General features: G+C 35.9%; 1 protein-coding gene across 1 annotated transcript in view; it reads right to left on the bottom strand.

Moving 5' to 3' along the window:
* The window catches only part of RNF17 (ring finger protein 17), a 122,783-nt gene that overhangs the window by 21,268 nt on the left and 88,496 nt on the right, over positions 1-13,019 (bottom strand). The window contains exons 27-28 of the mRNA XM_087864918.1: positions 3,927-4,046; positions 2,929-3,009 (exon numbers count right to left, since the gene is read on the bottom strand). Of these exons, the coding sequence (XP_087721044.1) occupies positions 2,929-3,009; positions 3,927-4,046 (201 nt within the window). The remainder of the gene's footprint in view (positions 1-2,928; positions 3,010-3,926; positions 4,047-13,019) is intronic.

Raw genomic sequence — 13,019 nt, forward strand, 5'->3', positions numbered from 1 at the left:
GGGCAAATATGAAATTAGATTTCTGATGACCACAGTATTACCAGTTTGACTAGTGGCTCATTTCATAAAATTTTCTTCCTGGTATTTTGGCAGGCTATAAAACAGTAATTTTACTACCATGGTTTCTGTAAAATATACTCACATGTCCGTAAGATAGAGAGTTTTCTAGTTATTTACTAAAAAATTATATCATCTTTAGATGATACTAATAAGTTATACTAAGTAGAAGGAGAAAGAAAATTTATGTCCAGAGATAAAGAAATGAAGTTTTGTTAAAAATCCAGAAATGGCATATGAATCCCAATGTTCATAGCAGCATTGTCCATAATAGCTAAACTCTGGAAGGGGCCGAGATGCCCTTCAATAGACGAATGGATAAAGAAGATGTGGTCCATATATACAATGGAATATTACTCAGCCATCAGAAAGGATGATTACCCAACATTTACAGCAACATGGACGGGACTAGAGGAGATTATGCGAAGTGAAATAAGTCAAGCAGAGAAAGACAATTATCATATGGTTTCACTCATTTATGGAACATAAGGAATAGCAGGGAGATCGGTAGGCGAAGGAAGGGAAGAATGAAGGAGGGGTAAACAGAAGGGGGAACGAACTACGAGAGACTATGGACTCTGGGAAACAAACTGAGGGCTTCGGGGGGGGGGGTGGGGGACTGGGATAGGCCGGTGATGGGTATTAAGGAGGGCACGTATTGCATGGAGCATTGGGTGTTATACACAAACAATGAATCATGCAACACTACATCAAAAACTAATGATGTACTGTATGGTGACTAACATAACATAATAAAAAATTTAAAAAAAATCCAGAAATGCCAGTAATCAGAAGAAACTCATGACTGTTTAGAAGAAGTTACAATAATAGCTTTAAAATTCTTAATTCCACTTAACAGTTATTAGGAACTGAACATATACATAGCTGATAAACTGATCATTTCTCATTGTTTATACTTGGTACCACCTTAGGCCTACCGACTCTACTGAGGTACTGTAATTGTCTTCTAGCAGATCTCCCTGCTCCTTACCTTTTCTACTCTCCAGCTTTTCTCAGTGTAGCAGAGTGGAAATACTAGGATGTAGGGGTAGGTCATGTCACTCCCTTGCTCAAGTCCTCAAGTGGCTGCCCATGTCAGCTTGAGAGCTGAAACTTTCACAAATCTCCCCCCATCTCCAGCTCTTCTCTGTTGTGCTCCTTCTGCTCCAGCCCCAGTGGCTTCTCTGTCAGTCCTTGAACACTCCAGGCATGCTCCTGCCTTGGAGCTCTCTGCACTGTTTTCCGGAGAGCTCCATGGTGTGTCCTCTTGCATTTTAAAGTCTTTACTCCTATCTCCTTTTATGCAGTGAGGTCTTCCCTGACCACTGTATTTAAAATGTTACCTTCTCCCCTGCCCCACCCTCCCCATCAGCCTTTCCTTATTTTCTTCCTAGCACTTACCACAATCTAATGATACCTTATATTTTATGTTTTTAAATTTTGTTTCCCACCACTAAAATGGAAGCTCCATGAAGGCAGAAATTTGGCTCTTCAGTTCATTGTTGTACCTCCAGGCTAAGAACAGAGCTCAGCTCCAAGAGGTACTCGGTATTTCTTAGTAGTATATAAAAACACAGGAGCAAGTCTGGGTAAGTTCTGATATGGCCATAAGGGCTGCAGGGCATGCACATTCATGGTTTCTGACAATTTAAGCAGCCTTGGGCATACTACAAATTACTTTCCTGTGTTGAGCTAAGCAGCAAAGAAAGCTACCTTGATAAACTAAAAAATTTCAATCTCTACCTCACTGCGATGACCTTCCATAGGGGCTAGAAGTAACCAGAGAGCGGCTCTTGGTACTAACATCAGCAACGATAAAGCTTCTCTACTGTTTTACATAAGTGGGTCTGTGGCTCTTGTTAAGTCTTTATCATCCTATAATTACATCTTTCACACAGAAATACTTTCCTTACAGTTTTTGTACCCTCTACTGGAATCCTTGAACATAGCTGCAGATTAATCTTATTACCTCACTGCTCAGAATCCTCCAATGGGGCTCCACTGATTGACTTTTACCTCTTAAATCCTATTCACCATTATTTTTCCTCATAAAACCTCTATTATTCTAGCCAAACAGTTACACTATTTCCTAAATGTGTCATGCCCAGTTCTGTCTCTCTATGCTTACCTGTGCATTCCATTTCCCTGGTCAGGAGAAATTTTCCATCTTTTCTTTAAGGACTACCTCATTTACCGTCTCTAAATTCCTATTACATGTACTCTTTTTTCCACTTGGCTCTTGGCATGTTACTTTGTAGTATGGAATTTTTAGGTTTATGTCCTGTACCTAGTTGTTTCACTAACTAGTTAAGTTATTTGAAGACAGGGATTACCTGCACTTAACACAGTGCTACATACATGGTAACATCCTGAAAACTACTACATGTGTTTATAAACAACTCCAGTTCTTTGATGCTGCTCCCTGTTGCTGATAAAGAGTCTTTCAGATTACTGCCTTTAGTACTTATGAAAGTTCTCAGGAACTTGCTGAAAATTAGGTTTATTTAAAATAAGCCTAGAAACCAAAGTGGTAACTTTTCCATATTAATAAGTTATATTCACAAAGGAACATGGCTCGTCATAAAAATATACCTCAAATTATGTTACCTACAACACTTTATAGCAAATAATTTTTTTAAAAGATTTTATTTATTTATTTGACAGAGAGAGACAGCCAGTGAGAGAGGGAACACAGCAGGGGAGTGGGAGAGGAAGAAGCAGGCTCCCAGCGGAGAAGCCCGATGTGGGACTCGATCCCGGAATGCTGGGATCACACCCTGGGCCGAAGGCAGACGCTTAACGACTGCGCTACCCAGGCGCCCCTATAGCAAATAATTTAAATCAACAATATATGCTTTAAATATACATTACCATAATGTGAATTTCCACCTCTCTCTTTGAAAGCAGTTCCTGAAGGAGCTCTATTGCATCTGGTTGCCAGACATTCCCAACCTATTTGGGATTAATAAACTCAGATTATTTCACACTTTCAAAAAATATGACAGAGAAGGTAGATGAAGCAGCCATAAACAGGTTAACAGTAGATAACAGTATAAAATATACAAGCAGTTTTAAGAGAATATCATGGGTATATGGTAAAAATAATCTGAAGAAACTAATAATTTGCCTGAGCTTCCCCTATAGTTCTCTCTTGAAGCATTTTATGCTTTAAAAATATAAACCTACATTAAAAACAAAGCGTCACAAAACTTTTTTTTAAAACACCAATATGCCACTTTGGTACTCGTCTAATGCCTATAATATGTATTTACTAAGGAGCAGTGATTGCTGTGTTTTTATGTTAAGAGGTTGACATGGGAAAGAATTGGGGCCTTCTGCCAAAAGCCACTGAGGAGCCTCAACCTGCCAACGCCATATGAAAGCTCTTTGGAGGTGGATCCTCTATCCCGGTGAAACCTTAGATGCCTGAACCTCTGGTGGACATATTCATTGCAGCATCACTAGGGGTCCTTAGCCACAGAAATTGTATGAGGGAAAGTAAGTTTTAGCTTAATGTGTTATGCAGCAAGAGATAATTAATAAGCCGTTCCTTTATCTGATTTTCAGCTTCGAAACTGTTATGATTTTATTTGATGAAGAACTCACTAAACTTTAACAATCTTACACTTTCCCATCTATGAAGATATTAGGTCTCCTTATTCAGATGATTTTTTATATCCTTCAGCATCATTTTGGAGTGTTCTTCAAAAAGGCTCTTCAGCTGTCTTATTAAACTTATTTCTACGTATTTTATTATTTTTGCTGCAACTAAAAGGGATATCATCTTATATTCTAATTTCTAGAAAATTACTGTTAATAAAAAAGACAATATTTAAAATTAATCATTCCACAAATTACACTTTACTCACAGGTTTGGTATTATAGAGCTGACATGGAATACAAAACTGGGGTGTATCAGGGTATAGTAAAATAGGGTAAAGATGACACTGTGGAATCTTCTCGGTGAATCCATGATCTAAATATTGTACCTGCAACAGGACAGATAAAATTTATAATTTAAATTTACTATTAAAAACTAGGGGCCAGAAGGGACTCTTCGGTATTAAAAAAAACAACCAAACAGATATCTTAGAAAAATATCTGAATCTGGATTTGAAAAATCTCCAGGAAAAAGAAACACAGAATTTCCTCATCCCATTGTGTATTAAATTTCATTGTCAGAAGTTTCTTTACACATAAACCAAAGCTTTTTTTTTAAAATGGAGTCTTATTAGATTTATAAATTCCTTAAGAATTTCTTTTTGAAGACAATTAAATTTTGTTTTGTTTTTCTAAGTATTTTAGCACTGATTTACATTTAATAAAGGAATATATTGGGTTTTTTTGTTAAATTTTAGGAGTTTTTTGTACATTTTGGATAATAGTCCTTTACCAGATGTATCTTTTGCAAATATTTTCTCCCAGCGTGTGGCTTGTCTTCTCATTCTTTTGATGCTGGCTTTCACAGAGCGGAAGTTTTTAATTTAAATGAAGTCCAGCTTATCCCTTATTTCTTTCATGGGTCATGTCTTTGGTGCTATATCTAAAAAGTCATACCATACCCAAGGTCACTGAGGTTTTCTCTGGTCTCTTTTAGGATTCTACAGTTTTGTGTTTTACATTTAGGTTTGTGATCCATTTTGAGTTAATTTTTGTGAAGGGTGTAAAATTCTAGATCCATTTTTTTGCATGTGGATGTCCACTTGTTCCAGCAGCATTTGTTGAAAAGACCATCTTTGCTTAGTTGTATTGCCTTTGCTCCTTTGTCAAAGATCAGTTGACTACATTTACATGGGTCTGTTCTAGGCTCTCCATTCTATTCCACTGATCCATTTGTTCATAATGCGACAATGTCTCAATTACTATAACTTTATAGTGAGTCTGGAAGTCAGGTAGCATCAGTCCTCTGACTTTGTTCTTTTCCTTCAATATTCTGTTGGCTCCTCTGGGTCTTTTGCCTCTCCATATAAACTTTAAAATCGATTTGTTGATATTCACAAAATAACCTCCTGGGATTTTGATTGGGATTGCACTGAATCTATAGATCAAGTTGGGAAGAACTGACATTTTGACAATATTGAATCTTTCTATTCATGAACACAGAATACCCCCCTGCTCCTTTTGATTTTATTCATCAGAGTTTTGTAGTTTTCCTCATATAGATCTTCTACATATTCTGTTACAGTTATACCTAAGTATTTTGTTTTTGGGATTGCTAATATAAATGGTATTGTATTTTTAATTTCAAATTCTACATGTTCATTGCTGATCTACAGGAAAGTGATAGATTTTGTATGTTAACTTTGTATCCTGCAACCTTGCTATAGTTGCTTATAGTTCCAGGAATTTTGTGGATTCTTTTGCATTTTTTTATATAAACATGTCATCTGTTTATCTTTTATCTTATTGCATTAGCTAGTACTTTTAGTATGATGTTGAAAAGGAGTTGTAAGAGGGAACATCATTGCCTTGCTTCTGATCTTAGTGGGAAAGTCTTGAGGTTCTCATCATGAAGTATGATGTTAGCTGTAGGTTTTTTGTAGTCTTTATCAAGGAGGAAGTTCCCCTCTATTCCTATTACAGTTTTTTAGCATGAATAGATGTTGGATCCTCTCAAATGCTTCTTCTGCATCTACTGATATGACCATATGATTTTTCTTTTTAGCCTGTTAATGTAATAGATTAACTGATTTTCAAACATTGAATCAGCCTTGAATACCTGGGATAACTTCCATCTGGTAATGATATAATTATTTTTATACATTGTGGATTTGGTTTACTAATATTTTATTGATGAATTTTGCATGTATATTCCCGAGACACTGGTCTGTAACTTTCTTTTCCTGTAATGTCATTTTCTGGTTTTGGTATTACAGTAATTCTGGCCCCACAGAATGAATTAGAAATCTTCTCTATGCTTCTATCCCCTGAAAGAGATTATAGAGAAGAGGTAAAATATCTTCCTTAAATATTTGGTAGAATTCACCAATGAACCTATGAGTGTCAGGTGTTTTTGTTCTAGACGGTTGTTAATTACTGACTCAATTTCTTGATTAGATATAGGCCTATTCATATTTTCTATTTCTTCTTGTGTGAGTTTTGACAGATTGTGTCATTTAAGGAATTTGTCCATTTCATCTAGGTTATCAAATTTGTGGGCACAGAGCTATTCATAGTATTCCTTCATTATCTTTTGATGTGCTTAGAATCTGTTGATATCTCCTTTCTGATATTAGTAATTTGTGTCCTCTTTCTTTAGCCTGGCTGGAGGCTTATTGATTGTATTGATCTTTTCAATGAAACAACTTTCAATCTCACAGATTTTCTTTTTTGATTTCCTGTTTTCAATGTCATTGATTTCTGCTCAAATTATTTCTTTTTTTCAGCTTATTATGGATTTAATTTTGTCTTTTTGTAGTTATCTAAGGTGGAAACTTGGAAAATTGATTTAAATCTTTAATTTTAATCTTTTGTAATCTATGCATTCAATGCTATGAGTTTTCCTCTAAACACTGCTTTCTGTGCAACTCTAAGTTTTGACATTTTATTTTATTGAGGGGGGCAGAGAGAGAATCTTAAGTAGGCTCCACACTTAGTGCAGAGCCTAATGCAGGGCTTGATCTCATGACCTTGAGATCATGACCTGAGCTGAAATCAAGAGTCAGATGCTTAACTGAGCCCCCCCCAGGTGCCCCTCATAAGTTTTGATAAGTGTGTTTTCATTTTCATTTAGTTCAAAATATCTTTAAATTTCTCTTGAGATGTCCTCCTTGACCCATGTGTTATTTGGAAGTTTGTTGTTAAATCTCTATGTATTTTGGGATTTTCCAGTTATCCTTCTGTTACTGATTTCTAGTTTAATTCCATTCTGGTCTGAGAGCAGACACTGTTTGATTTCTACCCCTTTAAACTCAAGGTCTGTTTTATGGCTCAGAATGTGGTATATCTTGGTAAATGTTCCATGTGAGCTTGAGAAGAATGTGTATTCTGCTGTTGTTTGATGAATTAGTCCAGGGATGCCAATTATATCCAGTTGATAGATGGTCTTTTTGAGTTCAACTATGTCCTTACTGATTTTCTGCTTGTTGGAGCTGTCCATTTCTGATGGAGGAATGTTGAAGTCCACAACTATGATATTGGGGACATCTATTTCTCCATGTAATTCTATCAATTTTTGCCTGATGTAGGTTGACTCTCTGTTGTTAGGCACATACACATTAAGGATTTTAATATCTTCTTGGAGAATTGACCCCTTTGTCATTATGTAATGCTTTTTTTAAAAATTTTTTTAAAGATTTTATTTATTTGCCAGAAAGAGACAGAGAAAGAGAGAGAGCACAAGCAGGGAGAGTGGCAGGCAGAGGGAGAAGCAGTTCTCTGTGGAGCAGAGAGCCCGGGAACTTGATTCCAGGACTCTGCGATCACGACCTGGGCCGAAAGCAGACGCTCAACTGACTGAGCCACCCAAGCGTCCCTGTAATGCCCTTCTTTATCTCTGATAACTTTCCTGCTTTGAAAACTACTCTGAAATTATTATAGCTACTCCTGCATTCTTTTGATTAGTGTTGGCATAGAATATTTTTCTCTATCCACTTATTTTTTTTTAAAGATTTTTTTAATTTATTTATGTGACAGCCAGCCAGCCAGAGAGGGAACACAAGCAGGGGGAGTGGGAAAGGAAGAAGCAGGCTCCTAGCCGAGGAGCCCGATGTGGGACTCGATCCCGGAACGCCGGGATCACGCCCTGAGCCGAAGGCAGACGCTTAATGACTGCGCTACCCAGGTGTCCCTCTATCCACTTATTTTTTTTTAAATTAAATTAAATTAAATTAAATTTTTTAAAATGATTTTTTATTATATTATATTAGTCACCATACAGTACATCCCCACTTTCCGATGTAAGGCTCGATGATTCATTAGTTGCGTATAACACCCAGTGCACCATGCAATACGTGCCCTCCTTACTACCCATCACCAGCCTATCCCATTCCCCCACCCCCCTCCCCTCTGAGGCCCTCAGTTTGTTTCTCATAGTCCATAGTCTCTCATGTTTCATTCCCCCTTCTGATTACCCCCCCTTTTCTTTATCCCTTTCTTCCCCTACTGATCATCCTAGTTCTTATGTTCCATAGATGAGAGAAATCACATGATAGTTGTCTTTCTCTGCTTGACTTATTTCACTTAGCATTATCTCCTCCAGTGCTGTCCATGTTGCAGCAAATGTTGAGAACTCATTCTTTCTGATAGCTGAGTAATATTCCAGTGTATATATGGACCACAACTTCTTAATCCAGTCATCTGTTGAAGGGCATCTCGGCTCCTTCCACGATTTAGCTATTGTGGACATTGCTGCTATGAACATTGGGGTGCATATGGCCCTTCTCTTTACTACGTCTGTATCTTTGGGGTAAACACCCAGTAGTGCAATGGCTCTATCCACTTATTTTTAATCTATATGTGTCTTATACTTAAAGTGTGTTTCTTGTGGACAACATAGAGTAAATTGGTGCATATAAACCACTGATCTTCAAAGCAATTATTGATATGGCTGGATTAATATCCAACGTACTTGTTGCTGCAAATGTTGGGTAATCACTCTTTCTGATGGCTGAGTAATATTCCATTGTATATATGGACCACATCTTCTTTATCCATTCATCTGTTGAAGGGCATCTCGGCTCATTCCACAATTTCGCTATTGTGGACAATGCTGCTATGAACATTGGGGTGCATATGGCCCTTCTCTTCACTATGTCTGTATCTTTGGGGTAAATACCCAGTAGTGCAATTGCTGGGTCATAGGGTAGCTCTATTTTTAACTTTTTGAGGGACTCTGGGAAACAAACTGAGGGCTTCAGAGGGGAAGGGGGTGGGGGATTGGGATAGGCCGGTGATGGGTATTAAGGAGGGCACATATTGCATGGAGCACTGGGTGTTATATGTAAACAATGAATCATGGAACACTACATAAACAACTAAGGATGTACTGTATGGTGACTAACATAACATAATAAAAAATTTTTTAAAAATCCAACGTACTTCTTACTATTTTCTATTTGTTGCTTTTGTTCTTTGTTCTTATTTTTGTTTTCTACTGTCTTTCTGTCTCTTGTGGTTTAAGCTGAGCATTTTATATTATTTCGTTTTGTTTCTGTTTCTTTAAAAAGTATATCAATTATACTTTTTAAAAAGCATTACATTACATCAAAACTAATGATGTATTATATGTTCGGTAACTGAATTTAAATTTAAAAAAAGAAAGTTGCATTCTCCACAGGGAAAAAAAATAAAAAGCATTTTTTAGTGATTTCCATTCAGTCTGCTATAATACTGAATTATTATTATTATTAAACATTTACACTGAATCCAAGTCTACTTTCAAATAACATTATACCACTTTACAGGTATTATGAGTACCATATAATAAGAAAACAATCCTAATTACTCTCTTTCATTCATTGTACCATAGTCATTGATTTCACTTATATTTAAGCATGCATATATGTATGCATATGGTATATGTATATGGTATATACATATGTAGTTGAATATTGTTATTACTGTGAACTATTATGCTACCTTAATTAAGAATAAGAAAACTACAAGTTTTATTATTTATTTATTTTTTTAGAGAGCAAGCACAAGCAGGGAGGGGCAGAGGGAGAAGGAGAGAGAGAATCTTAAGCACACTGCACAATTAGCGTGGAGCCTGATGTGGGGCTCAATATCATGACTCTGAGATTATGACCTGAGCCAAAGTCAAGAATCAGACACTTAACTGACTGAGTCATCCAGGAGCCCTGCTACAAGTTTTATTTTATCTTTACTATTCCTTTTTTGGTTCTCTTTATGTAGATCTGAGTTTCTGACCTTTATTATTTTCCTTCTCTTTAAAGAATTTCTTTTAATATTTCTTGCAAGGCAGGTCTACTAGCAACAAGTTCAATTTTTGTTTCTCATTCAGTTTGAAGGATAATTTCACAGGGTACAGAATTCTAGGTTGGTGGGGTATTTTTCTCAAGAGTGCAAATATTTCTTTTTTTTAATTTTTAATTTTTTTTAATTTTAATTTTTTATTTCTGATGTAAAGTTCGATGATTCATTACTTGCGTATAACACCCAGTGCACCATGCAATACGTGCTCTCCTTACTACCCATCACCAGCCTATCCCATTCCCCCATCCCCCTCCCCTCTGAAGCCCTCAGTTTGTTTCTCAGAGTCCATAGTCTCTCATGCTTCATTCCCCCTTCTGATTACCCCCCCTTTCTTTATCCCTTTCTTCTCCTACCGATCTTCCTAGTTCTTATGTTCCATAGATGAGAGAAACCATATAATTGTCTTTCTCTGCTTCAATCCACTTTCTTCTTTGTATGTTTTCTGAGAAGTTGGATGTAATTTTTATCTTTCCTCTACAGGTGAGGTGCTTTTTTCCCTCTGGCTTATTTCAGGATTTTTTTCCCTTTAACTTTGATTTTCTATAGTTTAAAATGATATGCCCAGGTGTAGTTTTTTTTTGTTTTTCATTTATCCTAGTTAGTATTCTCTTAGCTCCTGGATCTGTGGTTGAATGACATTAATTTGGGGGAAATTCTCAGTCATAATTGTTCAAATACTTCTTTATTCTCCTACTGGTATTCCCATTATACATCACCCATATCCTTTTGTAGTTGCCCCACAGTCCTTGGGCATTTGGTTCTGTTTTTTCAGTCTTTGTTCTCTTTACTTTTCAATTTATAAGTCTCTATTGATATACATATCATCTGAGTCCAGTCTGCTAATAAGCCCATGAAATGCATTCATTTTTGTTTACGTATTTTGATCTCTACTTTTCTGTCATTCCTTATTGTTTTTATCTCTCTGCTTACACTGTCCACTGTTCTTGCACATGGTCTACTATATCCATGAGAGGCCTTAGCATATTAATCCTAGTTGTCTTACATTCTCATTCTGATAATTCCATCATCACTGTCATGTCTTGTTCTGATGTGTCTCTGTCCTTTCCAGTTGTGTTTTTTGCCTTTCGGTATGCCTTGTGATTTTTTCCTTTTAAAAATTAAAATTTATTTGGGTTTAACTGATATATAACATTATATTAGTTTCAGGTATACAACATAATGACTTGATATTTATATATACTGTGAAATGATCACCACGATAAATCTAGTTAATATCCATTGCCTTACATAAATTTTTTTTTGTGTTAGGAAAACTTTAAGATTTATTCTTAGCAACTTTCAAATACACAATATATATCACTAACTATAGGTACCATGCTGTACCTTACATCCCCATGATTTATTTTACAGCTGGAAGTTTGTACTTGCTGATCCCTTTACCCATTTTGCATGCTCCCAACCCTCCACCTCTGGCAACCACCAATCTGTTCTCTGTATCCATGAACTTAGTATTTTTTTACATTGATAGTATTTTGTTTTTTATATTCCACAAGTGAGATCATACGGTATTTGGCTTTCTCTGACTTATTTCACCTAACATAATGACCTCAAGGTCCATTCATGTTGTAGCAAATGGCAAGATTTCCTTCCTTTTTTTATGACTGAATAATCTCCGACTGTACGGATGTATGTGTATACACACACATACACACACATATATATATGTACATATATATATACATATATATATGTGTGTGTATGTATATATATATATAATGTATATATACCCCATTTTCCTTATCCATTCATCCATCAATAGACACTTAGGTTCTTTCAATATCTTGGCTATGTAAATAATGCTGAAATGAACATAGGGTTGCATATATCTTTTTCAGTTAGTGTTTTCATTTCCTTCAGATAAATACACAGAAGTGGAATTTCTGGATATGATAGTTCTATTTTAATTTTTTGAGGAGCCTCCATAGTGTTTTCCATAGTTACTGTACCAATTTACATTCCCAACAACAGCGTACAAGGTTTCCCTTTTCTCCACATTCTCACCAACACTTATTTATCTTTTTGGTAAGTCATTCTAACAAGTATGAGGTGATACTGTGGTTTTGGTTTGCATTTCCCTAAAGATTAGTGATTTTGAGCATTTTCACACATGTGCTGGTCATCTGTATGTCTTCTTTGGAAAAATGTCTATTCAGATCCTCCATTTTTTAATCAGATTGTTTTTTACTATTGTGTTGTATGGGTTCTTTATATTTTTTGAATATTAGTACCTTATCAGATATATGACTTGTAAATATTTTCTCCCATTTGGCAAGTTGCCTTTTTCATTTTATTGATGGTTTCCTTTGCTGTGAAGAACCTTTTTAGTTTGATGTAGTCCCAATTGTTTATTTTTGCTTTGGCTACCTTTCCTTTTGGTGTATACAAAAAAAATCACCAAGACCCATGTCAAGGAATTATTGCTCCTGTTTTCTTCCAGGAGTTTTATGGTTTCAGGTCTTACATTCAAATCTTTGATCCATTTTGAGTTAATTTTTGTGTATGGTGTAAGAAAATATAGTCCAGTTTTATTCTTTTGCATGCAGCTGCCCAGTTTTCCCAACACCATTTATTGAAGAGACTGTCTTTTCTCCAGGATATATTCTTGGCTCCTTTGTCATAAATAATTGACTATATGCATGGGTTTATTTCTGGGCTTTCTATTCTGTTCCACTGTTCTACATGTCTATTTTTATGCCAATATCATACTGTTTTGACTAATTTTTTTCTTGATAGCTGTGTATGATGTACTATGTAAAAGAAACTGCTATAAATAGGCCTTTAATAATGTGGTAGTAAAGTGTGAAGGGAAGGGAAGTGTTCTGAAGCCCTATGATTAGATCTTAAGTCTTTTAGTGACCCTATGACTCTAGATTGTAAATTTCATAAGTGTTTCTCAGTTTTGTTATCCTCTTTTAGGTATAGGAGAGGATGGATAGAGTGGGCTGGAGTTGGGTATTTCCTTTTTTCCACGTGGAAGGCCAGAGTTAACTGGAATTGGGTACTTT

The sequence above is a fragment of the Ursus americanus genome, chromosome 10 (assembly GCF_024610735.1).
Source record: "Ursus americanus isolate L20-20 chromosome 10, mUrsAme1.1.p, whole genome shotgun sequence".
Lineage (NCBI taxonomy): Eukaryota > Metazoa > Chordata > Mammalia > Carnivora > Ursidae > Ursus > Ursus americanus.